At 46.2% G+C, this 27,924-nt stretch overlaps 2 protein-coding genes across 3 annotated transcripts in view; both read left to right on the forward strand.

The window, feature by feature from the left end:
- Positions 1-27,048, forward strand: part of SRCIN1 (SRC kinase signaling inhibitor 1) — a 51,160-nt gene extending 24,112 nt beyond the window's left edge. Inside the window, exons 11-18 of one of the 2 annotated variants that reach the window (XM_069064282.1) lie at positions 2,244-2,391; positions 2,766-3,012; positions 3,510-3,741; positions 4,032-4,186; positions 5,122-5,274; positions 5,939-6,055; positions 10,307-10,447; positions 23,725-27,048. In XM_069064282.1, coding sequence (XP_068920383.1) covers positions 2,244-2,391; positions 2,766-3,012; positions 3,510-3,741; positions 4,032-4,186; positions 5,122-5,274; positions 5,939-6,055; positions 10,307-10,447; positions 23,725-23,859 — 1,328 coding nt within the window. In that variant the 3' untranslated portion in view covers positions 23,860-27,048. The remainder of the gene's footprint in view (positions 1-2,243; positions 2,392-2,765; positions 3,013-3,509; positions 3,742-4,031; positions 4,187-5,121; positions 5,275-5,938; positions 6,056-10,306; positions 10,448-23,724) is intronic. The other variant, XM_069064283.1, reaches the window with a different exon arrangement.
- Positions 6,772-8,811, forward strand: LOC138143105 (uncharacterized). Its single transcript, XM_069064285.1, has one exon. It carries the CDS (start codon positions 7,629-7,631, stop codon positions 8,667-8,669), a length of 1,041 nt encoding a protein of 346 aa, XP_068920386.1. The 5' UTR covers positions 6,772-7,628; the 3' UTR covers positions 8,670-8,811.
- Positions 27,049-27,924: the final 876 nt, after the last annotated feature.

Consider the following 27,924-nt stretch of genomic DNA (forward strand, 5'->3'; position numbering starts at 1 on the left):
CTGGGCAAGTCACTCAACTCTGTCTGCCTCAGTTTCCTCTGTAAAATGAACTGGAGAAGGAAATTAAAAACCACTGAAGTAGTTTTGTCAAGAAAACCCCAAATGGGGTCATGGAGAGTCAGACACGACTGAAGCAACTGTGTAATCTTAAGCAGAATTAGTAGACAGAATTAGTAGTAGTAACAGTGTCATGTCCGGGGAGATGAGTCTCACTCACTGCACTGGACTCTGGCCAAGCCAAATCTGTGTTGATTTTGGAACAATGCATTCTGAAAAGGACTTTGGCAAGCTTGATTGTGTCCAGGGGCAGTTAACCAAGATGGTAAGAAGTGAAGAGCAGGTTCCAAGAGAAGGCATTGAAGGACCTAGAATTGTTCAGCCTGTGGAAGAAAAACCTTAGGGATAGGAGTGATTGTTGTCTTTGAGTGACTGAAGGACCTAGGGAAGTCTTAGGGATAAAAGATTAGACTCATTCAGCTTTGCCCCACAGGACAAAGCTAGAGGCAGTGAGTGCAAGTTATAGAGAAGCATACCTAGGCTGGAAGAGAAGAAAATAAGCATTTATTATGCCCCTGCTGTGTGCTAGGCACTTTACAGAGTACTATGTTAAGCACTTTACAAATATTATCTCATTTTATGTTCACAACATCCCTGGGAGGTAGGTGCTATTATGATTCCCATTTGAGGATACTGAGGTAGATAGAGGTTAAGTGACTTGCCCAGGGTCTCATAGCCAGTAAATATCTGAGGTCAGATTTGAACTCAGGTCTCCCTGACCCCAGACTTAGCATTGTATTCAATGCTCTATCTAGTTGCCTCTCTCCTGTCACTCCCTCCCCACCCCAGTCAGGGCTAAATAGATTATTGTAGAGAGTTGTCTTCATTCGGTCATTTGGTGGGGGAAAATAACATCAGGCAGAATTTGATTCAAAGTTTAGATGGTCACATCAGCAAATAGAGTTATTCAAAAGGAGAAGGGAAAGAGCACTAGAACAAGTTGCTTTTGCTCATATGTATTGGACAACCTGTTGGACAAAAGAACTTTTAAATGTGTGTGTGTGTGTGTGTGTGTGTGTGTGTGTAGATGTGTTAATATAGCCTAGATTTCTCTTTGTACCCCTCTTTCTTTCTTCTCCCTCATCCTTTATAACAGAGCTTCTTAACTTGAACTTGCTTTTTAAAATATTTTTATAAATGTATTTCACTGTAATTGATTTCCTTTTAATCCTATGTATTTTATTTATGCATTTAAAAACATTCATTTGAGAAGGAGGCTACAGGTTTTAACAGATTGTCAAAGGAGTCCACAACCCCAAAAGTTAAGAACCCCTTCCTAATGACAAATATTTTTTTCTTTCTTATTTTTTGGACTGTGTCTCCCCATTTCTCATCTACTGTACCAGCCACTCATGGGCTGACTCCACTGCCAATCAGCACTTGAACTGTAACTTGCCCTGTTTCTGACCTGGTCTTTTTATCTCTTCTTAGGCAGCATGGTGGTCCCTCACTCCTTAGACTCACCCATTGGTTTGGGACTTAGTGTAAAGACATCCAGCTGGCTTTTAGCTCAACTAAAGCTCAGAACTCCTGAGCTCAAGTGATCCACCAGCCTTAACCTCCTCTAGTAGCATGTACTGTCATACCTGGTTCAAATATTTTTTAAAAAAGAAAAAGAGGAAGAAGACAAAATAATTTAAGCAAAACTGATCAGTCAGTTCCTTGATCAGTCTACAAAAATCTGGTGTTATATGCAATGTTCCACACCTCTGTCTCCCCTTTACCCTCCCCCAACCTCTTCAAAGGAGTGAGGAAATGAGAAAAGCTCAAGGACCCCTAGGTGGTACAGTGGGTCTGGAGTAAGGAAGACCTAAGTTTTAATCTGGTTTCAGACACTTTACTATCTGTGTGACCCTAGGCAAGTCACTTAACCTTGTTGGCCTCAGTTTCCCGAGAAGGAACTGCAAAATCACTCCAGTATCTTTGCCAAGAAAAGCCCCAAAATAGGTCACAACAAAATGAGAAAGAAGGGCTTCTTAATAATTAGAGCTAAAAGTGCTAAAAGTTCCTAGAGAGGTAGTTGAGTTCCTTTTTGCTGGAGGTCTTCAGTGGAGTCTGGAATATTGTAGCAGCATTGCCTGTTCAAGTACAGATTGACCCAGATGGTCTATCAGGTATGGGGACTCTCCTCTTCCAACATGCCCTGCATTCACTTTCCTTGTTTCCCTCCCTCTCTCTCGCCCCAGCACAATTCCCTGGGCTGCAGAGTAAGATGCGAGTGGTTCTCAGGGTGGAGGTAGAGGCAGTAAAGTTTCTGAAGGAGGAACCACAGAGACTGGATGGGCTCCTCAAGCGCTGTCGTGGGGTCACTGACACACTGGCTCAGATCCGAAGGTCAGCATGATCCCCCACCTCCTTCCCCAGAAGTCACTGTCATACCAACTCAGATACCCAACCCAGCCTTTCTCTTAGGACTCCCCTCATCCTATGGAATCTTTCTGGCCCCAGATTTGAAATCAGACCCTGCCCAGCTTACCCTCTCTCTGCATTCTACCCACTAGCTCCGCCTGCCCCAAGACTCTTCTACATGGCTTCCAGGTGTCTCATCTGAGCCTAGTCACTCCTCTTTGTGTCCCCTCTCTCCAATCCCATGACCTCAGAGCTCCTCTCACATGTCCATCAGCAGAGGACCCTTGGGGGAGGACAAGCAGGGACCGCCCACCTCACTTCCCTTACTCCAAGGGCCTCACAGCTGCCTGTCTCCCCAGGCAAGTGGACGAGGGTACATGGCCACCCCCAAACAACCTCCTGAGCCAGTCTCCAAAGAAAGTGACAGCTGAGTGTGACTTCGGCAAAAGCCTGGACTTCGAGGTGCCACCCCCCAGCCCTCCCCTGAGCCTCCATGAGCTGGGGGGACCAGGCGATGGCACAGCTCACACTCCCAAGGGGGGCAATCCCTCCAGGGGCCCTGAAACACCCAGCAAGAGGAGCATGGACAAGGCCGTGTCTGTGGAGGTGCTTGGACTGTCGGGACATACATATCTGGATTCTCACCCCTTGTTGGTCTAGGGTTGGGGGTGCAGAGCAAGGGATGATGGGATGGCCAAGTGTGGAGGCTGAGATGGAGAAAATGGCTGGATGAGTAGAAATTTACTACAGCTTTCCAAGTGGAACTGTTTTGCCTTTTTTTAAAAATCCCCTTACTTTGCACAGTGCCTGGCACATAGCTCATACTTAATAAATACTTGTTGACTAATTAATCAAGCCTCCAGGAATTCATTAAATACTTTGCAAAGTATAAAATGGTTGGGTCCCCCTAGGTTCTTGAACCTGATGCCTTTTTGGGGGGATAGCAAAGATGTTTCTTTGAGTTCCATCCCTGATATTTCCTAGGAATGGGGTGGGATAGGAGGAAGCAGAGAAGGCAGAAGAAAGTGAGGCAGGCCAAGGGTTCCATGAAAGGTCAGATTTGAATCTTATCTCCTCACCCGTTTTCCCCTTTCTTCCCCCAGGCAGCTGAGAGGGACTGGGAGGAGAAGAGGGCAGCCCTGAGCCAGTACAGTGCCAAGGACATCAATCGGCTGCTGGAAGAGACCCAGGCTGAATTGCTGAAGGCCATCCCAGACCTGGATTGTGCAGGAAAGCCTCGGGGGCCAGCCCCCACCCCTGAGCACAAGCCCTCCAAAGCCCCCCATGGCCAGAAGGCAGCCCCCCGTGGAGAGGCCAGTGGGCGGAGAGGCTCAGGTAGGGGAGGCCCAGACCAAGCACTGGACAGTAATAGGGCAGAGGGAGGGGAAGGGGCACAGTTTCTGCCCAGTAGAATGAGAACTAGGGCAATATATAGTGTGGAAAAGAGAAAGCAGAATGATTCAGTCCTGAACTGAGAATGGCATCAGGACTTGCTACTTTTACTGGGATCACACCAAGGTAACTAGGCCCTGGACTCTTAGTTCTCTTCCGTTTGGGATGGCATGAATATCCCCAGGACACGCAGATGAGTGTTCTGATGGAGTCCCTTCCCTTTATGTCTCTAGATGAGTTGACTGTGCCCCGATACCGAACAGAAAAGCCTTCTAAGTCGCCCCCGCCACCACCTCCTCGACGAAGCTTCCCCTCCTCCCATGGCCTTACCACCACCCGCACTGGAGAAGTCGTGGTCACCAGCAAGAAAGACTCAGCCTTCATCAAGGTACCACTTCCATCTCCCAGTGCCAGGCAGGGACATCCTTCAGCTGAGGACAGGGTAGCATGCAGTGGGGGGCAGGGTGCACTTCAGGCTGACTAAGGAGAATGAGGCTTTGTGAGGGGGGGAAGCCCACATCCTGTCTGGAGCCAGCAGGATGCTCAAGATGACTTCTTTTGATCCTTCAAGATGTAGAAGGAGAATCCTTCCTAGAATGGAGCAAAGGGAGGAACTGGGAAAGGGGGATGTCAAGGAATCTGGTGTGGCTGGGATAGGGACAATAAAAGCAATATATTTTTTTATTTTTTTTTTTTAAGCAATTGGGGTTAAGTAACTTGCTCAAGATTACATGGCCAGGTGTTTCTGGGTGGGTGCTAAGTGTCTGAGCCCGGGATTCGATCTCCAGGTCTTCTCAACACTGGAGCCGGTGCTCTTACTCGCTGTGCTACCTGGCCGCCCCAATAAAAGCAATATTTAATACCATCCATTGGAGAGCTAGGTGGATCCATAGTGCACAAAACACCAGGTCTGGTGTCTGGGAGACTCATCTTTGTGAGTTCAAATCTGACCTCAGACACTTCCTAGCTGTGTGACCCTGGGCAAGTCACTTAACCCTGCTTGCCACAGTTTCCTCACCTGTAAAATGAGTTGGACAAGGAAATATCAAAACAATCCAGTATCTCTGCCAAGAAAACCCCAAATGGGGACACAAAGAGTTAGATACAACAACAACAAAAGTATGTTTTAGGACAAGGAGTGGGGTGAGGTAGACCCTTGTTTACTTCTTGAAACTCTAAGACATCTTATCTTAGAGAGAGAGGTTGTGTAAGGTACAGGGGATGGGAAGAGAGGCCAATAGGGTAACAGAGAAATTGGGCCCAAGGTCAGGGGGAAGAGGTGCTGATATTGGGGTCCCTTATTCTACTTGGGGTCATTTACAGAAGGCAGAGTCAGAGGAGCTAGAGGTCCAGAAACCCCAAGTGAAACTGCGCCGGACAGTGTCTGAGGTGGCCCGTCCAGCCTCCACACCGCCCATCATGGCATCAGCCATCAAGGATGAAGATGATGAGGACCGAATCATTGCAGAACTGGAGGTGTGTTATGGGATTCAGCCTGGGCTCTGGGCTCCAGACAAGCTCCAGGGTATAAGCTCCAGGCTCCAAGCTCCTCCCTCTTCCATGTCTAGGGAAAAAAGATAGGGCTTGAAGCCAAGAGAAGCCAAACTCCCAGCTTTTGTTCCCGGCTCTGCTCCCAAGTCTCCCAGCAAACTATGAGCCAACAGTATCCTCCTTTATGCCTCAGTTCCTGCCCCTTCTCCCTCCCCCACCCCCACCCCCAACCATTGTAAGATGTGAGGAGGAACTCTGGTTCACTTCCCCACATGACTGAGGTTGATAGGAAATGTCTTTCATATTCTCTTTTTCAAGCACTTTGAGATTTCTAGCTAAGTGCTTAGAGATCTTTCATACCTAAAAGAAATGAGATTGAAGAAAGAGAATAGTGCTTGGGGGTTATACTGTGTCCTCCAGAAAGGATGGAGACAAGAGGGAAAAGCAGAGAGTTTCTTTCTTAAGCAGCCCTGCAGCTTGAGGGAGGTTAGCTCACCTTTGGTTCTTCCCTTATTTCCCTAAGCAAGGCTAGAGACCTGGATCAGTGTCCCCCATTCTCTTCAGGGATCCCTGAAGCTCAATTGACCCCCCCCCCCCCCAAAGTTTTGATCCCCCCTCCAAAGCCAACCCCAACCTTCTGCCTCCTCAGGTGTTTGAAAGAAGTTCAATGCCCCTCTCCCCCACGCCCCGCTGCCAGCCGTTCCCAGCCTCGCTCTCCCCCCAGGAGTCTGGGCCCCTTGGGCCCACCCCGGGTCCCCCACGGAAGGTAACCAGCCTGAGCCTCTTTACAGCTGCTCTCTCTCTGCCTGTCCCTTCACAGCTCCCTCTGCCACTGCTGCCTCTTTCATGCTAATACTCTAACACGCTAACATGCTGCTCACCTGCTCACGGTCTCCTCCAAGCTCTCAGTCACTTACCGGGTATGACACTTATGGACTTGCCCTCATACCACCAACTGGACATTTAACCTTTCCTTGTGGCCTCCTCCCCTCCCCCTAGGGGAACCTGTGGCTCCCCAGTCCTCAAAGGAATTCTTCAACCTGGGCCCCTGGGTAGCTGTCTGTTTCATGGTCCTCTGCCTTGCGTGATCTGACCCATCACCTCAGCTCCTCTGGGGCCTGACCCAGGGTAGGGACCCTGCGTCTCTATTCTGTGTCTTCTCTCTTGCTTTGTGCCTCTGCAGGGGCCCCCGAATGGGGGGATGAGGCTTCCCCTTGGCCTCTTCTTCCCTCTTAGGCCTCTTCTCACTCACTTTGGTTCATGGACGCCATGTCCATCTTTGAGACATTTAACCTCCTCATCTGTAAATCTGTGAACCTGTGTTCCTGGGAGATCCCACAGCTTCCCTTAGCCTCTGGTCCTGTCATCTCAGCATCTAGAGGTCTTTCCTTCTCTCTAAGCTTGGTTCCTGCTGCTGCCTGACTTCCATACGTTTTCTCTGGCTTCTGTACTCCCTGGGGACCCTGGGATGGTTCTGCCATGGGAGGATGCCATTGGTAGAAGAGGGCGACAGGGCCTGGGGAACTTGGGGAAGGTCTACTCCAGGATGAGGGGGAGGAGGCATAGCTCCCTGGCCTTATTTCACTCTAGGCCATAGTCTGATTTCCATTCTGGCTGGAAGCTCCGATGCCGTCTTGTAATTTCTCCCCAAGGCACAGGTGCCTTGGGGAGGAGAGGGGAGCACAGGAAGACTCAGTTACCCATTGGCAGAGAGTCATTCTCAGGATGTCCAGTCTGCGAGAGACCATAGGCCCTGGTAGCAGGGGAGATGTTACCCCCAAACCTGGGCTATTTCCTGAGAAGAGGCTGAGCAATGAGCTCACCTTATATGAGACTAACTCCTTGGTCTGTCTCGCTGGCCATGGCTTCCTGCCCCTTCTGGGTTTGAGAGGTTGGTCTCACAGCTTCTCCCTTGCCCTCAGCACCAGAGGTAATCTTACATACACAGTCTGCTGTGCGTGCACACACGCGCGCGCGCACACACACACACACACACACACACACACACACACGCGCGCGCGTGCGCGCATGCAGAGATATATTCGGAGGCAGAGCATCAGACCAGACGGGCCCAGCTAACTACTCTGTGTCCTGCATTGCACCATCAGAAGGTGGAACCACTTGGGTGTGGTACCAGCTTGAGTATCCTCACCCAAAGCCTCCCTAGAGGCTTCACCCCTCCCACAGCAGGTAAGTACACACCTCAGGCAGGGGGTAGGGTTTGGGGGAAAGGGTTTCTGGTCCCTCTCTTCACACCTTTCTGGTGCCATCTCCAAGTGGCAGGGAGTTTCTTTCCTCACTGACCACCCCAGGTAGAGGCTAGTACTAGTCTTGGGATTATGGACTCCCTAGGTTTGGGCAGAAGTAGAGCCAGGCATAGGCTGAGCCTGCCCTTAGCTGGCTTTGGGAAACCCCCAGAAAGAACTGAGAGAGGTGGGATGGGCAGGATGGCTCAGAGGACCGCTGTGGGGAGATCCTTCATTCACTCTTCCTCATCTCTCTTCTCCCTCCAGACTGCCCCACTCCCAAGAAGCTTCTGTATCCCTCAGATCATCCTAACCAAATGTGCTTCCAATCCACCATCACCTCCAGAGGTTATGCCTGAAGAGACACACACAAGGATAATGCCCATCCCACTGCCCCAGGCACTAGTGAGTGCTGGCAGAAGCACGGTCACTAACCAATGCCAAGCACCACCACTTGGCCAGAACAAGACAGGGGCCGAATTGGTGGTGATGAGACCTCAGGCAGAAGCTGATGCTTGCCCCCCTAGGAGTACCAAAACGTCAAGGCAGGGGGAGGAATCATTGAAAACAGTAGGCACCAAGGGCCAAGCACCAACAGAAGGGACCATCCGACAGGTGGTGGCAGAAAAAGGAGCCAGGATGCCCTGCCACAGGGGAGAGGGGCCAGATGGAAGTCAGTGTCCAGGCATCTTCGTAGGTGCTGCCCTTGCTGTTGTGAGCCCAGAAGAAACCATCATACACTCTGGGCACAATACGCACATACCCATTGGAGAGTGTGCAGAGAGGACTGTACCTCAGACCCAGAGTGGGAAAGGTCCCCTTGGTCAGGACTCAGCAGAGAGGGACACCAGCCCTTGGCTCCCTTTCCAGCGACTTGACAGTTTGGAAGAGACCCTCCAGGAGCTGGAGGCCACACTGAATGCAATGGTCAAGGCCTCTTCAGCATCCCCCATTGGCACCCTCTCTGGGATCCCGTCCCAGCCCCCCAGTTCCCAGGTGTTTGCTCTATCCTGTGTCCTTTCCTGCTTCCACACATTTCTCCCTTCTCTCCTTCTGAGTTGTGGGAAGTGGGAGGATGGAGGAGATCTGAACCCACCCCCACCTGCCTTGGGCCTTATTCTGCTTGCCCTGTGACTATAGTGAGTCAGAGACTGGATGCCCAGGGTGGACAGTGTCCAGGTGAGGCCGGGAAGCCGGCTTGCCTGAGCTCTTGCCCAGCTCTTTTCCTGGCTACTACACTGGGTTGAGATGAGAGTGTGAAGAAGATGCAGGGTTCAAGAGGTGTCCAGCTCCTACTTGTGACCACCCCCCCAGCCCTACCCCATTCCTCCACTCCCTGCTTTGTATCCACAAGCCAACAAATAAAGATACTCTCCCCCACCTCCCCACCCCCATTCCCACCACTTACGTTTCTGACTCTTTCTCTATCTCTTGAATTATCTCTGCCTGTGTCTCTCCCTTCTGGCCTCTTGTTATTTCTCCTCTTTGGGTAGGACCAGGGCCTGGTGTGTGAGTAGGCCTGCTGCCATCCACCATTCTCAGAGCCCCAACCTGTGGTTGGAAGGAAGGTGGAAAGATCAAGGCCCATTAACTGAAAAAGAGAGGAGAACCCGGCCCCTGAGCATGTAGCAGTATAGTATGGAGGACAGTGAGTTAGTAACATGAGGAGACCGGGGTTCTTACCCCTCTCTGGGCCTCAGTTTCCTCTCTCTGCAGAATGGGAGTATTATACTAATAGATGGTTTCTAAAATCTTTGGCAGCTGTAGTATTGGGCTCCTTGCCTGGGTATGGACATCATAAGATCAGAGAGGTCATTGTCGCCCAGACCTCTCCTGTTGCAGACACAGTGCCGTTTCCGTCCTACTCTGCTCTGGTCAGCATTGCCAGTGACATTGTCTTTGAAGTGACCTGAGAAGGCCTTCTCCCTAGGGCTGTTGGCATCTCCCATGATAGGGAGGCAGGAGAACCCCAGAAGAGAACTCTCTCAAGTTTGTTTGTTCTGTCATTTTTCAGTCGTGTCCAACTTTTTGTGACTCACTTTGGGGTTTTCTTGGCAAAGATATTAGAGTGGTTTGTCATTTCCTTCTCTAGCTCATTTTACAGATGAGGAAACTGAGGCAAACAGGGTTAAGTGACTTGCCCAGGGTCACACAGCTAGTAAGTGTCTGAGGCTGGGTTTGAATTCAGGAAGGTGAGTCTTCCTGACTCCAGGCCCTGTGTTCTATCCACTGCCTACTGTGCCTCACTGTCCCACACCCTCTTGAGCAAGGGTTCTTAAGTTGGGGTTCACAGAGTCATGAACTTGAAGAATGGAGGGGGAAATTTCATCTTTATTTTCACTGACCTCTAACTAAAATTTTATATTTCCTTCAGTTAAAAACATTGTTCTGAGAAAGGGTCCCTAGGCTTCACCAGACTGCTAGAGGAGTCTATGACATCCAAAGAAAAGGTTACAAACCCCTATTCGAGAAGATTGAGGAGGCTGACACCAGCTGAGATCAATGCCCATTTTGTCTGCTTAGTTCTGACTAAAGGAGTGAAGAACTGACCTTTTTAGTGAGAGAGCCTACAGATAGGCTCCAGGCCCAGTGAGACAAAAAAGGGGTCAGTGGATCTAGAAAGTCCCCAGAGAGGGGCCCCTGGACCCAGAGAGGCACTGGCCGGAATAGCTCCAGAGAGAGGAAGGAGAGGGGCTAGCCCAGCCCAGCCCAAATCCCCTTCTTTCTAGCACTCTCTCCAACTTTTACTCTGGTTTCTGTCCCCCCCACAGAGCGGCGGGGTCTCCATCCCACCTATGAAGATGGTGACGCCAGGGGCATCCAGGCTGAAGCCAGGGCAGGCAAGCAGCCCAGACAAAGGCAAGCATGGCAAACAGCGGTCAGAGTACATGAGGATCCAGGGACAGCAGCAGGTATGAAGGCGGGGACCTGCCCACTTCAGGGAGAGGGGACCCAGCAGCCCCTTGGTGCCTACCCTGCCAGTCCTGAAAGAGGCTCCCCTCCTGACTCCTTGCAGTCCTCTGAGCTCCAACCAAAGGGCATTTATCCTCTCCTGTGCCCTCATCACAGGTCCTTCCTGGAGCCCAGATGTAAGCTGGGGTAGTAACCGACCTTGCCCCCCTAGCCCTCCATCTTCCTTTCACCTTTTTCCCTTCCTGCTCCCCCATCATCTCTCATCACTGACCCTCTGCTAGCTCCAATCCCCTTTCCTCCACTCCTCCCCCCTGCTCTTTATGACACCCTTCCTGCCAGTCTCGAACCGCATGCTCCTCACCCCCAGGAGCCTTCCATAAGAACAAGAGAATCACCTTCCTAGAGGTGGATAAATGACCTAATTATAGCTAATAGACATAGTGCTTTAAACTTTTTTGCAAAATGCTCTACAATGCCATTATCTTCTTTGATCCTTACATTAGCTCTGTGAGATAGGTGCTATTATTATCCCCATTTTACAAATGGAGAGACTTGAGACTCATAGCAGTGAAAGGTGGTCAGGGAGGGAGGAGGGTAGATAGTAAGCATTGGAGGTGGGATTCAAACTGAGAACTTCCTGCCTCCAGGAGCTGCTTTCCAGCCCTACCCATTCTGCCTCTGTTTAAAAATCTTATTATGTTTGATGTGAGCTTTAAATTTTCTAGTCTGAAATGGGGCATGGTCTTTTTAAAAGAGTAGTGAGAAAGTAGCAAGTGAATTTGATTAGCATGAAATTAAGGGGGAAAAGTCAATTAGTTCCGACTTATTAATCTCCACTGCATACAGGGCCCCTGTGCTAGGAGGCAAAGGGAATATGGAGGAGCATAAGACCCTGTCCCTGCCCAGGGGCTCAGAATCTAGACAAGACAAGGCAGATGCTATTTATGCCAAAAATACTAACCAGCCTAAGTTGTGTATATGATGTGCCCCAAGGGGTGGTGGGTATTTCATGGAGCCCTCATGCTTCTTCACCAGATGTGAACTATGGAGCACCTGGATTTGAGCACTAACCGTGTCACTTGCTATAGGACTCTGTCTTCCTGAACCTGTTTCCTCATCTATAAAATGGAAATAACAATACTTATACTATTTGTCTCACAGGGCTGTTGGGGGGGAAGTTTTTTTTAATTAATTAATTAATTTACTTTTAGTTTACAACATTCAGTTCCACAAGTTTTTGAGTTCCAAGTTTTCTCCCCCTTCCTCTCCTCCGCCTCCCCCCATGGTGGCATGCAGCCCAATATAGATTCTACAAATACCTACACGTTAAACATTAGTCAAGTCATAAAGAAGGATTATAACCAATGGAATGAACGAGAAAGAAGGAAAAAAACAAAATGAAAAAGAGAGAGAGTAAGCAGTTTGCTTCAATCTGCATTCAAACTCCATAGTTCTTTCTCTGGATGCAGATATCTCTTTCCATCATGAGTCTTTTGGAGTTGTCTTCTAACCTTGTATTGCCGAGAGGAGCCCACTCTGTCAAAGTTAGTCATCACAGATACCATGTGTCTGTGATTGTGCACAGAGTTCTCCTGGTTCTGCTCTCCTCTCTCAGCATCAGTTTGTAGAAGCCTCTCCAGGTTATTAGTTAAGTTCTTCTGCTCCTCATTTCTTATAGCACAACAGTATTCCATTACATTCATATGCCATAACTTGTTTAGCCATTCCCCAATTGATGGGCATCCCTTTGATTTCCAATTCTTTGCCACCACAAAAGAGCTGCTATTAATATTTTTGTACATACTGGTCCTTTTCCCACTTTTATGATTTCTTTGGGATACAGCCCTAGAAGTGGTATTGCTTGGTCAAAGGGTATGCACATTTTTATAGCCCTTTGGGCATAGTTCCAAATTGCTCTCCAGAATGGTTGGATCACTTCACAACTCCACCCACAATGTATTAGTGTTCCAGTTTTTCCATATCTTCTCCAGCATTTATCATTTTCCTGTTTTGTTTTGTTAGCCAATCTGACTGGTGAGATGTGGTACCTCAGAGTTGTTTTGATTTGGATTTCTCTAATCAGTAGTGATTTAGAGAATTTTTTAATATCATTATAAATATCTTTAATTTCTTCCTGTTCGTATCCTTTGACCATTTATCAATTGGGGAATAACTTGTATTCTTATATATTTGACTCAGTTGTCTATATATTTTAGAAATGAGATCTTTATCACAGACACTGGTTGTAAAAATTCTTTCCCAATTTTCCTCTAATTTATTTTATTTTTTAAGTTACATTTTAAGTTTCAAACTGTCTCCCTCCCTCTCTCCCTCCCTCTCTCCCCTTCCTGCACCAGAGAAGGCCACCATTTGATGCAAACATATATGTGTGTATATGCATATTTATAGATGTAGTTTTATTTTATATTATTTTATATTTTGTATTATATTTTATATTATCTATTATTACATAAATATTTATATATGCAAAACCATGCCAAGCATACTATTTATCAGTTATTTCTGTAGAGGTGGATAGTAGAGGGAAGCATTTTATATGTTAGAAAAGTCTAGGGCTGGCTAGGCGTAGGACCTGAGACTCCAGCCTCAGACACTTAATACTTACTAGCCATGTGACCTTTGGCAAGTCACTTAACCCCAATTGCCCTCCAAAAAAAGCAAAAAAAGTCTAGATAAAATTGAAGCTATTATCCCTCTGCATCCAGAGGAGACCAGAGAGAATTTTCACATAAGAGGCAGGGACCCAAACTGGTCTTTGCAGAAGACAGATGGACTTCAAATATGTGGAGGGGTTAGGGGAGAGTTTTCCTAAGAGGAGGCACAGAGTAAGTGAAGGGACAGATGTGGATGAGGAAATGTCACTTGGGCTCAAAACCCCAGAGTCATCCTTTACATACCATGCCCTGCCTCTATCAAAATGCTTCCAGTCATTAAGTTCTTTGTTGTGATCAGTTGTAAAATCTTGGTGATTCACCCTTTTTAGTGTCTCTCAGCCATCCTCTCCTCTCTTCTCCTAATGCCCTGGTTCAGGTTTTGGTTACCTGCTGCCTAGACTACATACAATGGTAACCTTCTCACTGGCACTGGTCTTCCTTTCTCTATTCCCTACCTTTCTCTAATCCATCCTGAACTCCACTGCTGGATTAATCTTCCTAGTTCACAGTTATGAAACCTTTCCATTGTGAAACCTTCAGTGTCTTCCCATTGCCTGATCACTGAAGGACCATTTAGGATCATGTATCCTAAAATCCAAATATTAATTAAGATCCCCTACAATCTGGCTCCATCTAAACCTTTTACAGACTCATTGTTTCCTCCTTACCTGCTAGACCTTTGTTTCAGCCCAGTCACTGTTTTCTGAACGTGCCTCACACTTTCCCACCTTCATGTTTCTATGCCAAGGATCACCTCCTTTTCTCTATCTCTATCCCTGGTATTTAACACAGGGCTTTGCATGTAGGAAGTGCTTAATAAATGCTTTTTCATTCATTCATTCTCCCTTCCTAGAATGCTTTCTTCCTTCTCCTAAATCTACACTTCTTTCAAAATCCAGTGGAAGTTGGGAGTAGCTAGGTGGTGCAGTGAATAGAGCACCAGCCCTGGAGTCAGGAGGACCTGAGTTCGAATTCGTCCTCAGACACTTAACACTTACTAGCCATGTGACCTTGGGCAAGTCACTTAACCCTAACTGCCCTGCCTTCCCCCCTCCAAAGAGCAAAAAAAAAAAAATCCAGTGGAAGTCCCACCTCTTCTCAGAAGGCTTCTCTGGGGCCAGTTAGGTGGCAAAGTGGTCATGGAGTCAGGACGACCTGAGTTCAAATCCAGCCTCAGACATTTACTAGCTAGCTATGTGACCCTGGGCAAGTCACAGCCTGAATTACTTCCAAAGAAGAAGAAAAAGGAGGAGGAAGAGAAGAGGAAGAAGGCTTCTTTGAAGCCCCACCAGAGTTCTCTTTGAATTCTTTCTCCTCAGAATTTTGTAAGCAAGTGTTAATCCCATTCTTAGCGTCCTTGACATAGATTAACTGAAATCTATATTTGTCCTTTTTTGCCTATGTATCCTGTTTCTCTAATTAGATCATAAGGCCTTTGGTGGAAGTGATTTTATATCACCAACGTACCCAAACATAATAGACACTCAGCAAATGGTTGTTGATAGTAGGACAGTTAGGTGGCTTAGTGAATAGAACACTGGATTTTGAGTCAGGAAGACCTGAGTTCAAATCCTTCTCTCAGACACTTGCTGACTATGTGACCCAACATAAGTCACGTAACCTTTCTCAGGCTCAGTTTCTTCATCTGTAAAATGGGGAAAATAATAGTACCTATCTCACACGTTTGTTGTCAAATTCATGTGAAATGACATTTGTACAGAGCTTTGCAAATTTAAAAATACTGCTCCTTGTTATCATTATTAATCATGATGAGAAATAGCAAAAGAGGTCAGAGATGTAGCAGAACTAGTAGATACTGTTAAGGAAAGAGAAAATTACCTGAAGTAAGGAGGTGGTCAGCAGTGCCAGATGGTGCTGAGAAATTATGCGGAATGAAGACAGAGGAAAGGCTATTGGGTTCAGTAGTTGGGAAGTCAGTGGCCTTAAGAGTAGACTGAATAGCATGGTGAAGATCAAAAGGAAATAAAGGAAAGGGTGAGTTTTGAGCAAGTAGAGGCTGTGAGGGTGGATCGTGTATTCTAGAAATTAGGCAAAAAAGAAAAGCGAGAGGATAGGAGCTGGAGATATCAAAGCATCAAATAGAGGTGTGATTTTTTTTTCCAAGTTGAGGGAGATCTGAGATCTGAGCATGTTTGAAGGCAGAGGGCGTAAGGCCAAGAGGAAAACATTGAAGAGGGATGATCAAGAACAGAGAGGGGATGGCCAAGGGCCATTATAAAGGAGCTAAATTAGATTTGTGGAAATGGGGGTGGAGGAGAAGAGAATGAGTCGGAAAGATGTTTTAAAAGAAGAAATAAGCCTTAGAAACGTTTGGGAGAGAGAGGGAGAGAATTAAAAAAAAAAAGATTTGGAAAACAGGGATCCTGTTGAATGAAAGCGGAAAGTCAGAATGAGACTGGTGTGGAGTAATGTTAAGTTTGGTTTTGTTTGTTTTTAATTTATTTATTTAATTGAAAAAGAGACATAGGGGTAGTTAGGTGGCTCCTTCTTCTTCTCCTTCTCCTTCTCCTCCTTCTCCTCCTCCTTCTCTTCCTCCTCCTCCTCCTCCTCCTCCTCCTTCTTCTTCTTCTTCTTCTTCTTCTCCTTCTTCCTCTTCCTCCTCCTCTTCCTCCTCCTCCTCTTTCTTCTCTTTTTCCTCCTCCTTCTTCAATAAGGAAGAAAATGGAGTCTGCAGCCTATAGGAGAGTGAGCTTAATTTAGATCCATGGCAGAATTCTGGGACATATTCTTAAAGGTATAATAAATAAATCTAGAAAGTATAATATAGTTAATAGAGAGCTGGCCTTGGAGCCAGACACTTTTAACTTTCTCTTTATTACATTTCTTTTCTCATTTTAGCAGGTCATAAATTCTTTATCTTCTTTGAATTCAAGAAACAAGTGGTAGTTTACCCCATATAAAATTTTTGCATAAATCTCTTTGTTTTGCTTATTGTTGTTTTTCCAAAATAGTAGATGCTGATTGCCTCAAATTCTCTTTTAAAAAATTTATGGGAAAGGTGCTGACCTGCATTGGTAGAGGGAATTTTTTCATCAGGAAATTATTTCTTCTCTATATTAATGAAATCATAGGTACAGTCCCTGAACCCCTATAGTGATCTCATAGACCCAGTATGACTTAATCAAGAACAAATCATGCCAGACTTTTTCTTGATAGGATTACTAGACTGGGAGACTGGGGAAATCTTTGCCTAGATTTGGCTTACCTAGCTTTTAGCAAAATATTTTGACACAATCCCTCATGCTGTTCTCATGGGAAGGATGAACAGATGTTGACTAAGCCATAGTACGGTGAGGTGCATTAAGAACTAGTTGAATAATTTAACTCAAAGAAGAATAATTATTGGTCCAATATCACCCTGGAAGGTTTCCAGTAGAGTGCCCTAGGGATCTGATACTATTTATCACTTATCTGTTGACTTGGATAAAGACATAAATAATCTACTAAAATTTTAAATGACACCAACTTGTGAGGGCTAGCTAACATTAGATGACAGAGTCATTGCAAAGATCCTGGCAAGCTAGTCCATTGGGCCAACTCTAATAAGATGAAATTTCATAGGTTTATTTTTGCTCTTCAGTCATTTTCAGTAGTGTTTGACTCTTTGTGACCTTATTTGAGGTTTTATTGGCAAAGATGTTGGAATGGTTTGCTATTTCCTTCTCTAGCTCATTTTACAGATGAGCTAGATTTGAATTCAGGAAGATGAGTCTTCCTGACTTCAGGCCCAGCTTTTCCTACCAAGAAAAAACAACTGTAATTATCCCATCAAGGAGTGCAGGGTCTGAATTACTCAACTGCTGATGCTTGGTTTGGACCACTTAGCTCAGTGATTTCAAGAATCTTTCCAGAGCTTGCTTAAGATAACATTCCTAAAAACCTTCAGTATCTCTACTGGCCAGTGGGGGGTGTTCAAGGCTATCCCTTCTCAAACTGCTCTGAACCAATGGCTGTAAGCATCTGGAATTTAATCTAACCACCCCATGCCTAGGCTCTTCTCTCTAGTCATTTTCAGGACTCAGACACTCCACATGCTGTTATCATAGAGATTATTGAAAATATTCAAAACAGAAGGAGAAAAGCTCCTACATAGAGCTATCTGCCTTCTGCCATCACCAACCAATCAGTCATTCAACAAGGATTAGGTACCTGCTCTATGAAGAGTACTGTGCTAAGGAATGGAGATAGAAAACAAAGATCAGTGTCTGCCTTCAAGGAAGCTACATTTTAATGGGGAAGATATGTCCATAAAGAAGTGTAGGCCAGGGGCAGCCAGGTAGCACAGCAAGTAAGAGCACTGGCCCCAGGGTCGGGATGACCTGGGGATCGAATCCAGGCTCAGACACTTAGCATCCACCCAGAAACATCTGGCCGTGTAACCTTGAGCAAGTTATTTAACCCCAATTGCTTAGGGGCGGCCAGGTGGCTCAGTGAGTAAGAGCACTGGCCCCAATGTCAGGATGACCTGGGGATCGAATCTGGGCTCAGATACTTAGCACCACACCCAGAAATAACTGGCCATGTAACCTTGAGCAAGTTACTTAACCCCAATTGCTTTAAAAAAAAAAAAAAAGAAGTATAGGCCAAATAGGCTTAAAAATGTAATCCAAGGCACTAGTAGGGGAAAAACTTCTTAAAGGAGACATTGGATTGAATTTTAAACGAAAACCAGGAATAAGAAGAGGTGGAGATGAAAAGAGAAAGCTTTCCAGGTATTGGGGGAGAGCCAGTGCATAGGATACAGGACATCACAAGGTCATAACTTTAGAACTGAAAGGGGCCTCAGATGCTGTCAAGTCTAGATTCTTCATTTTACAGATGAGAAAACTGAATCACAGAGAGATTAGCTGATTTACCCAGGGTCACATAGCTATTAAGTGTCTGAGATAGGATTCAAGCCCGGGTCTAGCATTCTATCCACAATGATAAGAATGTTGTATGTGAGAAATAGCAAGTAATGTCAGTGTGATTAGACTGTAGGGAGAAGACTAGAGAAGTAGGAAGGTACCAAGGTAGGATGTTTGTGAAGAGTTAATCCCAGTTAATATTCTGTCTTATAGGTAACGAAGAGTCATTGATGTTTCTTGAGCGAGGGAGGGGAAGTGACTTAGTCGGACCTGTGTACTTTGGTGGCTGTGTCGAGTTTGAACTGAAGTGTGAGGAGAGGCTTGAGGCAAGGAGTCCAAACAGGAGGCTGTTGTGTGATCTAGGTGAGAGGTGATGAGATCCTGAACTAAGGTGGTGGCTGTGTGAGTGAGGAGAGGACGAGTACACGAAATACTCACGGGATCATATAGAGCTTGAAGTGATGTCAGTGGAGGGTTGAGTTTGGCAGGAAAGATTCTGAGCTCTGTCTTAAAGAGTTTGTTGAGTTTGAGATGCCTGCAGGACATCCAGTTGGAAATGTCCAGTAGGCAGTTCCCAGTGATGTCACTGGAGCTCAGGAGGAAAACTAAAGCTCGACATACAGATCCAGGAGTTACCTGCATGGAAATGGTGGTGGGACCCATGAGAATGGATGGGGTCACCAGGAGAGACAGTGTAGAGAAAGAAGAGGAAAGGAAAAAGACCCCAAGCCTTGGGGTCCACTTCACTGTGGGTGTGACATGGTTGATGATTCAGCAAAGGAGACTGAAGAGAAGTGGAAATCTACTTCTGTCTGCCCTCTCCGTTCTATGGGGGTGACGGGAAATTGTGGAACTACCCATGCCTACAGCTTGTGGAAAATGAATAAAGAAAGGTGCGTGTGCCTAGGACCTCAGTTTCTCTTTATCAAAAATGAAAATAGAGGGAGAGCTATGGGAGAAAAGAGACTTCTTCCTCCTTGCTTCCCAGTTGGCAAGATCCTCAATCATCAATAGCTGCCAGCCTCAGGACTTGTTTCCCTCCTCTACCCACTCAGGTCCCTGTCTCTGCTCTGAATTCTGGGTCTCCTCCTCAGCCTTAAGCTCCAGCAGTCACAGTCAAAGACCAGTAGTATCTTGGGCTGCCCTGGGAGCATTGGATACAGTGGCTGTATAAACTGCTTAGAGGTACTTCAGGGAAATCCAGCAATCTCAGTCCTGGGGCACCTGCTGCCCAGGGATCAACAAATCCACCCTTCCCACAGTCATCAAAAAGTCCAGCTCTCAAGGGAGATATGAAAGGAAGGAGAGAGGCTAATGCCATGCCCCTTGTGCAGATCTCATGCCTCCTGTGGGGATAGCTTCTTTCCTCAGCATGGTCTCAGGCAGTCCATTTTCCCTATGGTCATATGCTCTCTTCTGTATGAGACCTTTCCTGGTCCCTCATGCTGCTAATGCCTTTTCCTTGGAGCTTCCCCATCTACTCTGTGTATATTTTGTATGTTTCTAGTTAGTTATATTTTGTCTCTCCCCACCTCCCACCCCACAGCCCCCACAATTAGTATGTGATCCTGAGGTCAGAGATCCATATTTTTTGCCTTTTCTTATATGCTCATTAACATAAGGTGTGGCACATTGTTGGCAAAGATACTGGAATGGTTTGCAGTTTCCTTCTCCAGCTCATTTTACAGATGAGGAAACTGAGGCAAGTAGGGTTAAGTGACTTACAAGGTCACACAGCTAGTTAAGTTTCTGAAGTCAGATTTGAATTCAAGGTCATCCTAACTCTAGACCTAGCACTCTATTCACTTCACCACATCCTGTGGCAGGTAGTAAGTTCTTAATAAATATGTGTTGGTTTATCAATTGCTCTAGAGAAAACATTGGCAGTTTTACTTCCCAGCGTCTTATACATTCTCTTTCTCTCTGTGGAAACGTTGGAGTCCCTTGGCTTCACACAGAGATGAAATAGTGATGCAGGTGCACCTATTATATTAGGAAGACATATTTCAAAGGAAAAAAATTAAAAGTAAGTATGATCTGATAGCCCAAGCCTCTAAAAAGTATAGGGCTTGGAGGTTGTTTAAAAACAAAATTCTGATACTGTCATCACAAATGACTTATGCAAAGAAAAAGTGAAAGCCTTCAAATTGAAAGATAGCTATGGGAGCCCTAGGGATTCACTAATGAATTCAGATTTTCAAGGGACGAGAACAAAACCTAGAAGGAGGGATGCATAACCAAAGATATGTACTAAAGAGTGGCCCAGACCTACAAGAACAGGAAGGCAGAAGCTCAGGATGAGCAGAAATTTTAGAAAAAGATAAAGGGAAGGAAAAGAACTCTTTGAAGCTGTGTTTTAAGTTAGATAAAGAATGGGACCATGGCCTAGGCATAGCTCCCCTGTCTGTTTCCCCATCAAGGAGAAAGCTCTTCAAAGTGGACAAGGTTGGATGAATATGGATGAGAGAAAGATAGATGCATAATGGTGTAGCAAAAACACGTGAGGAGTGAGAAGAGTTGGGTTCTATTCCTGTCACTGCCACCCATTAGCTATGTGACCTTGGGCAAGTTAATTCACCTCTTTTGTCCTTATTGTTTTCTTCTTTTTGGGAGGCAGTTGGGGTTAAATGACTTGCCCAGGGTCACACAGCTACTAAGTGTCTGAGGCCGGATTTGAACTTAGGTCCTTCTGATTTCAGAATTGGTGCCCTATCCACTGTGCCACCTAGGTGCCCTGTTTTCTCTTTTGTAAGGGAAAAAAGGGAGTTGGCTTAAATGATGATGATTCTAGGAATTAACATCCAAAGTTATGAGAGGAGATAGCACTGAGCTGCTTTAAAGGAGTTCAGTTCTCCAGGCCCTGATGATGACAAACCAGGGAACTGAAGGAACCTGTAGATTCCATCATGGAACCATGTCATTAATCTCTGAGAAATCATGAAGAACAAGAAGGCTTGAGATGGGCAAGTTTTTCTGACTTTCAAAAAAGGGGAAAAGAATTCTGGAAACTACAGACCAATGAGCTTGATCCAGGATGAATTACTGAGAATATGGTTTGTGAGGGCTTAGAACAAGAGTTCTTAAACTCTGTTGTATCTTGGCACCCTTGAAAATCTGGTGAAGCTATGGACCCTTTTTCTGGGTAATGTTGTTGGTTATTTTTTTTTAATTCATCATTGAAGGAATGCTAAATTTCACTTAGAAGTTAATGAAATTAAAGATGTAATTTGTTTCCTATATAAGTTCATGGACTCCCTGAAATCCATCTACTGACCCACAGTGGGGGTCCATGGACCCCAGATTGAGAACCACTCACTGACTCAGAATGCTTTGATCATTGGGAGGTAATGTGGATTGATTGAGAACAAGGAGAGGGAGAGGAACTGGACCTATAATTTCACAGGTATAGAGAATTCCCAGGTGAGGAAGCTCCTTCTACCTTCTCTGTAAGTTAAAGCCTTAGTTTTCCAGAGCACTGAGAGATTAAGGGATTTGCCCAGAGTCACACAGCTAGTATGTATAAAGCAGGGTTTGAACCTAGGTCCTCCAGGTTTTCAAGCCAGCACCCTTATCTTTTGTCCCATAGCCAAAATATACCCATTCCCTTTTATGAAAGGAATGTTAGATTGGGGAAGGCCACAGTCATAATAGTCAATGTTTCGATTTAAGCAGGACATTTAATCCTCTCCTATGATATCTTTGTGGACAAGATGGAGATGTGTAGGCTGGATGACAATACATTTACTACATTTGAACACTATAACTTACTGTGCTTGATTAGTGGACCTATGTCATTCTGGTAGAAGGTTCTAATGGTGTGCCAAGGGGCAACACTTTTTATCAATAACTTAGAACCAGATATCACATAAGTGATTATCTGGCTTTGGAGTTGGCACCAATCTTGGAGAGGGAGCTAATGCATTAAATGACCTCAAGATTCAAATTGATTTAAACAGTCTTGATTGGTAGGATGATACTAATAGAATGAAATTCAACAAGGATAAATGTAAAACCCCACACTTGGGCTCAAAACATTAATGGTTCAAATACAGGTTGAGGAGGTAGTAGCAATTTATGTGAAATTTAGTAGCAGCTCATGTGAAAAAGACCTGGAGTTTTTGTTGTCTACAAGTTCAATGGGATATGGTTGCCCCAAAAGTTAACTCAATCTTAGGCTGAATCATTGGAAGGAATAGTGTCCAAAACCAGGGACATGGTTGTCTTCCCCTACTCTCTACTGGTCAGACTCCACCTGGAGTATTGTATTCAGTTTGAGGTGTTAGCTTGTATGGGAGACATTGATACACTGGAGCCCTTTGAGAGATGAGCAGCCAGGATGGTGAGGTCATTCACAGACTCTCAGAGTCTGAAGGAACCTCATGGGTCATCTAGTCAGTCACCTATTAGAACAAGAATCGCCTCTTGAATGTGTCACACAGGAAATAGTTGAAGGTGCTGGCAATGTTTAGCCTGCAGAAGAGAAGAATTAGAGGAAGAACATGCTAACCCTCCATGGATTTGAAAGGCTGTCAGGTGGAAGAGAAATTAGTTTTCCTTGAATACTAGAGGGCAGAATTAGAACTAAGGAATGACTGCTCTAGGAAGACAAATTTCAGCTTAATATAAGGAAATCTTTTGAACACGGCTTTGGAGTAACCTGTAGTGGGTAGGGCACAACCCATCACGATTCTGTCTGGGCAAAGTGTTCCTCACTTTTTCTGGTCCCCAGACAATTTGGGTTTCTGTAAACCTTCCCTTGTCCCCTACTCAGTTTGAAAGGAAATAATTTCTAGAGTTTGCCATGCATATTCACACAAGAAATAAAATAGAGTTTAATTTCCAATAGGATAATACACTTAGTTGGTAAGTATTTCCCCCCCCATTCCCTTGACAAGTTTCCTGAGGTGTGTGTACAGCTTGGGAACCTCTGGAGGATTCTCAATACTCCTATATCTGATGGGAGGTTCATGTAGATGAACTCTGCTGATGTCTTAGTGTTACTAACATCTTAGGGTTTTGTGAAGGGGCAAGGGAGTTGCATTAATCAGTAAACACCTATTGATTAACTCAGATTCAAGTCCAGTCCCTTGAGATTTCCTAGAGAAGATAGGAGAATTTCCTCTCTCTTGGGTCACTGAAAGCCATGGTCTCTGGAGTCTTACTCAGCCTGGACCTCGGGCCAAAGAGAGGGGGCACGGTTGGGTAGGTGGGCTGTCTGAGTGAAGCCTAACTTGGTCCTTTCCCCAACCCATTTTGGTGAGTCTTGGGATCTTCTCTTCCCCCAGCCTCCTAACTTGGACTATCTCATGTTGCCCCAAGTGGGGATGTTTGCTTGCACCATAGCTAACATTTCACTTTTTCTTCCTTCCTTTCCCTACCTTTTTCCCTTCTCCATCTCCTGTTCCTGCTCTTCCCCCCTAATTCTCTGGGAATTCTGGGCATGGATTGCCCTTGTCCCACCTACTTCCTCCTCTCTCACCTTCCTTTAGTAGGCTCCACTCTCTTCCTGGTCTACTAGCTCCTCTAAACTTTCTGTCCGTGCTACACACTCTCTCATGAACATCTGTATGCACAGCCCCACCCCCAGTCCAGGAATTTCCTTCTCCAGATTTCCTTCTGGCCCATTTCTTTTTAACACAGTTTCCTCCTCAATTCCTAGAGGGGTTTTTCTCTGTCTAGAGGCACAGAGCATGACCCTCAGCCCCACTGACCCCTGCTTTTTTTTTTTTCTAGGTCAATAGACCATCTAAAGAGGTGAGCGGGTCAAATGAGACCTCAAGCCCAGTCTCAGAAAAACCCTCTGCTTCCAGAACCTCCATCCCCGTATTGACTTCCTTTGGGGCAAGGAATTCTTCCATCTCCTTCTAAAGCCCTATGTTCTTCCTCCCATTTCCTCCCCTCTTCTTCCTCCTACTTTACCTCTTACCATATTCCCTTCATTTCCCCACCCCCAACACACCCTTCTTCAGAATCTCAACAAGATTTGCCACAGTTATGCCCACCTTCTAGTTGCCCTACTCCCCCCCACCCCAGCTGTGGTGTTTTTGATTTTTTGAAATAATTCACTTTTAATGACCTTTTTTAAAAGCCAAAACAAAAAAAAAATGAAAATCAATCACACCAACTACTCCTATCTGTCCCGGTATGGTCTCCTCTTGGGCCACCATCCTTCCCTATTTTCTATCCCAATCTCCTCTTTCACCATCCTGCAGTCTCCATTCTTCTCACCTATCCATCCTCTCTTCCCTTCACCCACCCCTCCCCTTTCCTTTTTCCTGACTCCCTTCTGGCTTCCTGATACTGCTCCAAATGAACTTCGACCCATGTCTGGAATTTCCAAGCCATGAGGACTTGGAGCTGTGAAGGGTACCCCCTCTCCCACCCTGATACCTTCGTGGGAGAAGAACTGGACATTGGACCCAACTCTAATGAGGGGGCTCAGAGATGGGGGGACCAGGAGAGACCCTGAAACACCTCCTGACTGTTTGACCTCTGGAAATGACTGTTAATCTGTCACTGCTGCTAGCCTGGTTCTCTTCTCCTGGAAGAGGCATTGGAAGCCAAGATGAATGGATTGGAGATAGACCACCCCCAGCTTCAGGGGCTGTAGGGAGGCCTCCATGTCTGTGTCTTTGAGGGAGAAGACATGAGGTCTGCCCTTTACTGGCAATAAGGAACTACCCATGGAGTCCAGAGCTGGGGTGAGGGAGACTGTTTTGGATTCTGTGAGTTTGGGGGCAGGGGCAGTCCAGTGTTGAAAGGACACTGCCCTGGGGATGAGGACTTTAAAAAGTAAAAGTAAAAGGGACTTTACTTTTAGTTTATTAATTTAGCACTTTAAATGTCATTAATTTATTTAAAAGGAGGGGGGAAGGCAGCAGGAAATAGGTGGCTTTGGGAATCTGATGAGGTACTGGGGGTTGGGTTGCCAGCTTGTGTGGAAATCTGGGTGATTAGGCAATGAAGGAAGGTAGGAAAGAGAAAGAGGAGAGGATAAGGAAGTTTATCTGATTCTCCTCTCCCCCATAAGAAATATAGAAATTTTCAGGGAATTAGTGGTGGAAACAGGCACAGATTCAGAATCCCTGGACTCCCCCCCAATGTGGGTCATGGTGGCCACAAAGGGAACTGGCCAGCCAGCCAGTGCTCAGGCCATACCAGTCTAGGAACTGCACTGGCCCAGGGCCCTGTAGAGTATTTGGGCCCATCCTGAGGTGTCCTGAAGACTATTAAGTGGGGTCCTGGACTAGAAGGAATCTAGTATTATCCCAGGGTCCAGGATAGTGGGGATAGATGACTGAATGACTGGAGGAGTGGACCTAGAATAGAAGGTCCCTTCCTACTCTCTCCCCCAGCATCTTGAGCACAACTGGTACATGAGTGCCAGCACAGGCAAGGTAGTGCAATCAGCTCAGCCAGGAACAGGGGGTATAAGCACAGAGAAACAATGGGGGTCTGAGGGGGCTGTACTTTGAAGTTTGGTTTTTGGGTTGGTTTTTTGTTCTTGTTTTCAAGATTGGGATCATTTTTGTATGAAGCTGTGTGAGGCTTTTTGAAGAATAATATAGATAAGGAAAAAACTCACAAAAACTGAACCTTCCTGAACCCCCCCCCAAAAAAAAACCATAAAGGAAAAAAGGGGAACCTCATAAATGATGCAATTACTTTTAATTGCAGGCAACTCTTTACATTTAAGTGAAGTGTCTTAACATTTTATATTGTTTTAAAAATATATTTACATATTATATATATATAATATACGTAATATAAATATATATAAATATTTAAAAAACAGGAAAAAAAAAAGAAACCTAAGCAACTCTCCCTGGCCGCTATTTGGCAGGGGAGGGGGCCGGGAGGCCAGGGTCGGGGAGGCAGGTTTGTCTGTCTTCTGGTTTGGTTCAGTTTGGCTGTACAGAGACACCCCTCTCCTACCTTCACCTCAGCCTGGGAGAGTGGATCTGCCCTCTCCCCCCAAGCTGTTCCCCCAGCCTTGACCTTTCCTTCTTACTCTTTGGAGCTCAGCGCTCTCCCTCCACAGACTGCACCCTTCCTGCCCTATGGGGATCATTGCCCCTCACTTCCCTGCCCCTCCCCCAGCCTGCGCTCCTCCTGTCCCTCTCCCTTGGAGGCCAAGTGTGTTGCCCACTGTCACTGTCTTGAGTGTAACGTCCCTTTGTGGCCTGTGTGAAGCCAAGGGGCGAGGGGACAGATATGTTAATAGAAAGACACCCTTGCTCTCCTCCCCAGCACCTCTGCTGGCTGAAAGGAGAATCCGAGGGGATGGAGGATGCTTACTTCCCCTTCCTTGCAACTTTGTGTGTATGAAGGGGAAGGAGCGGGGTACATGGTCCTGTGAGTCCATCTACATGCTTGTAATTTCACCTGGTGCATTTGTGCATACACTTGTGTCCCACCCCTCTCGCCCCTTTCCCAAAGCCTTCTCCAGGGGAAGGGAGCGGACCAATCTCATGCCTTTTCTGGTCCCCAGATAAAGACCCCCCCATCCCACCCCCGCCAAGTTTTGTTTTCTGCCCAACTTGCCCACAGCACGTTCCCATTCTGCCCTTCTCGCCCTGCTTGCTGCATGCGCCTCACTGCTCGAACTCTCTGTTGTCCGTCTGTGTGTGCTTGACAAAAAGAAATCTAAAAAGTCTGGGGGGGGGGCCTCCTCCCCCTCTCTCTCCCCTGCTGTGCCGTGGCTCTCGCATGGGCATTTTCTTTTTCTTTTCTTTCCCCCAGTAGGCTGTTTCCACAGGAGCCGCACCCCAAGAGCCCTGAGTGGGGTCTCCTAGCCCTGGGGCGGCTCTGTGCTCCCCCTTCCCTCCATGGGGCTCGTGTTGGTGTAGCAATGACTGGCTGCTTTGGATATTCTGTGATCTCTGTCAGTGTAACTTGACAATTTCTAAATGGAAAAGGGTTGCTGTATTCTCTCTGTCTCTGTCTTTCTCTCTCTCCCTCCCTCTTTTTTAATGTCCTTCCTCATCTTTCCTTTTTGGTTTTTCTAGCCAAGCATTTGGGGCTTTAATAAAACTTGTTTCTTTTTCCTCTCCTGGATCTCCTTCTCTGTGGACTGCTGTCTGATTATTTCACCCTTCCACCTTCCTTGGGGCACAGGAAAGTGTTGAGAGGACCCTGATTTCCCAGCCCTTTATAAATGATCATTGATCTCACTGCTGTCACCCCATGTAACTACACAAAGTACAGGGAAGGAGTCATAAGAACAAATTTCTGAATTGCCACAGTCCTCAAAAGCTAGCCTGAGAGAATTGGTTTGGCATCATTTCCTGGAATGGTGCTGTCTGAAGTCCCTCCTAGAACTTGTATCATATTGTGTCTCCAGATGTGGGCTCCCAGGTGTTCCCTGAAGGCTCTGGACTGTTAATATATTTGCTCTTGGGTGCTGCCCAGGCCTTCTGGGGTCTTGTGTTGGTCTTGGCCCCCAGGAGAAAGAATGCTTCCTCTCCTCAACTTTAGGCTGTCCAGGGTCCTGAAACAACTCAGTTTTGAGTTGCTGAAATTCCAAACCTTTATTTGACCCTTTCTCTCTATCCTGTGGACCTAGTTTGAGGTCAACCTTTTATTAATGATGATTCTACTCTTCAATAATGGTTTCTAGAAGTCGATTTCATGGCTGGTATCTCAGGTTTTCTGGTAGTCAACTATCTACCATGATAAGTGCCATCTTTATTTCAAAGTTCCATTCCCTGACTCCATCAAGAACATACTTTCTTCTTCCTGTTTCAAGAGTCCCTACTCTCTGTTGGGCTACACACTAGCTTCTTGCCTCCACCAGGCATCCTTTCCCCAGTAAAGGGAGACTCCATGACTAGGGTAGGGATTATTCAGGGAAGCCCACAGGCCAGAGGATTCTTTCCTACAGTACTCAGCCTCTTGGGTAAATTGCAGTCTGATGTGCCTTCAGGCCCAGCA

This window comes from Petaurus breviceps, unplaced genomic scaffold (genome assembly GCF_028583685.1).
Source record: "Petaurus breviceps papuanus isolate PSGF00001 unplaced genomic scaffold, PetGlider_PUasm1.0 90630, whole genome shotgun sequence".
Lineage (NCBI taxonomy): Eukaryota > Metazoa > Chordata > Mammalia > Diprotodontia > Petauridae > Petaurus > Petaurus breviceps.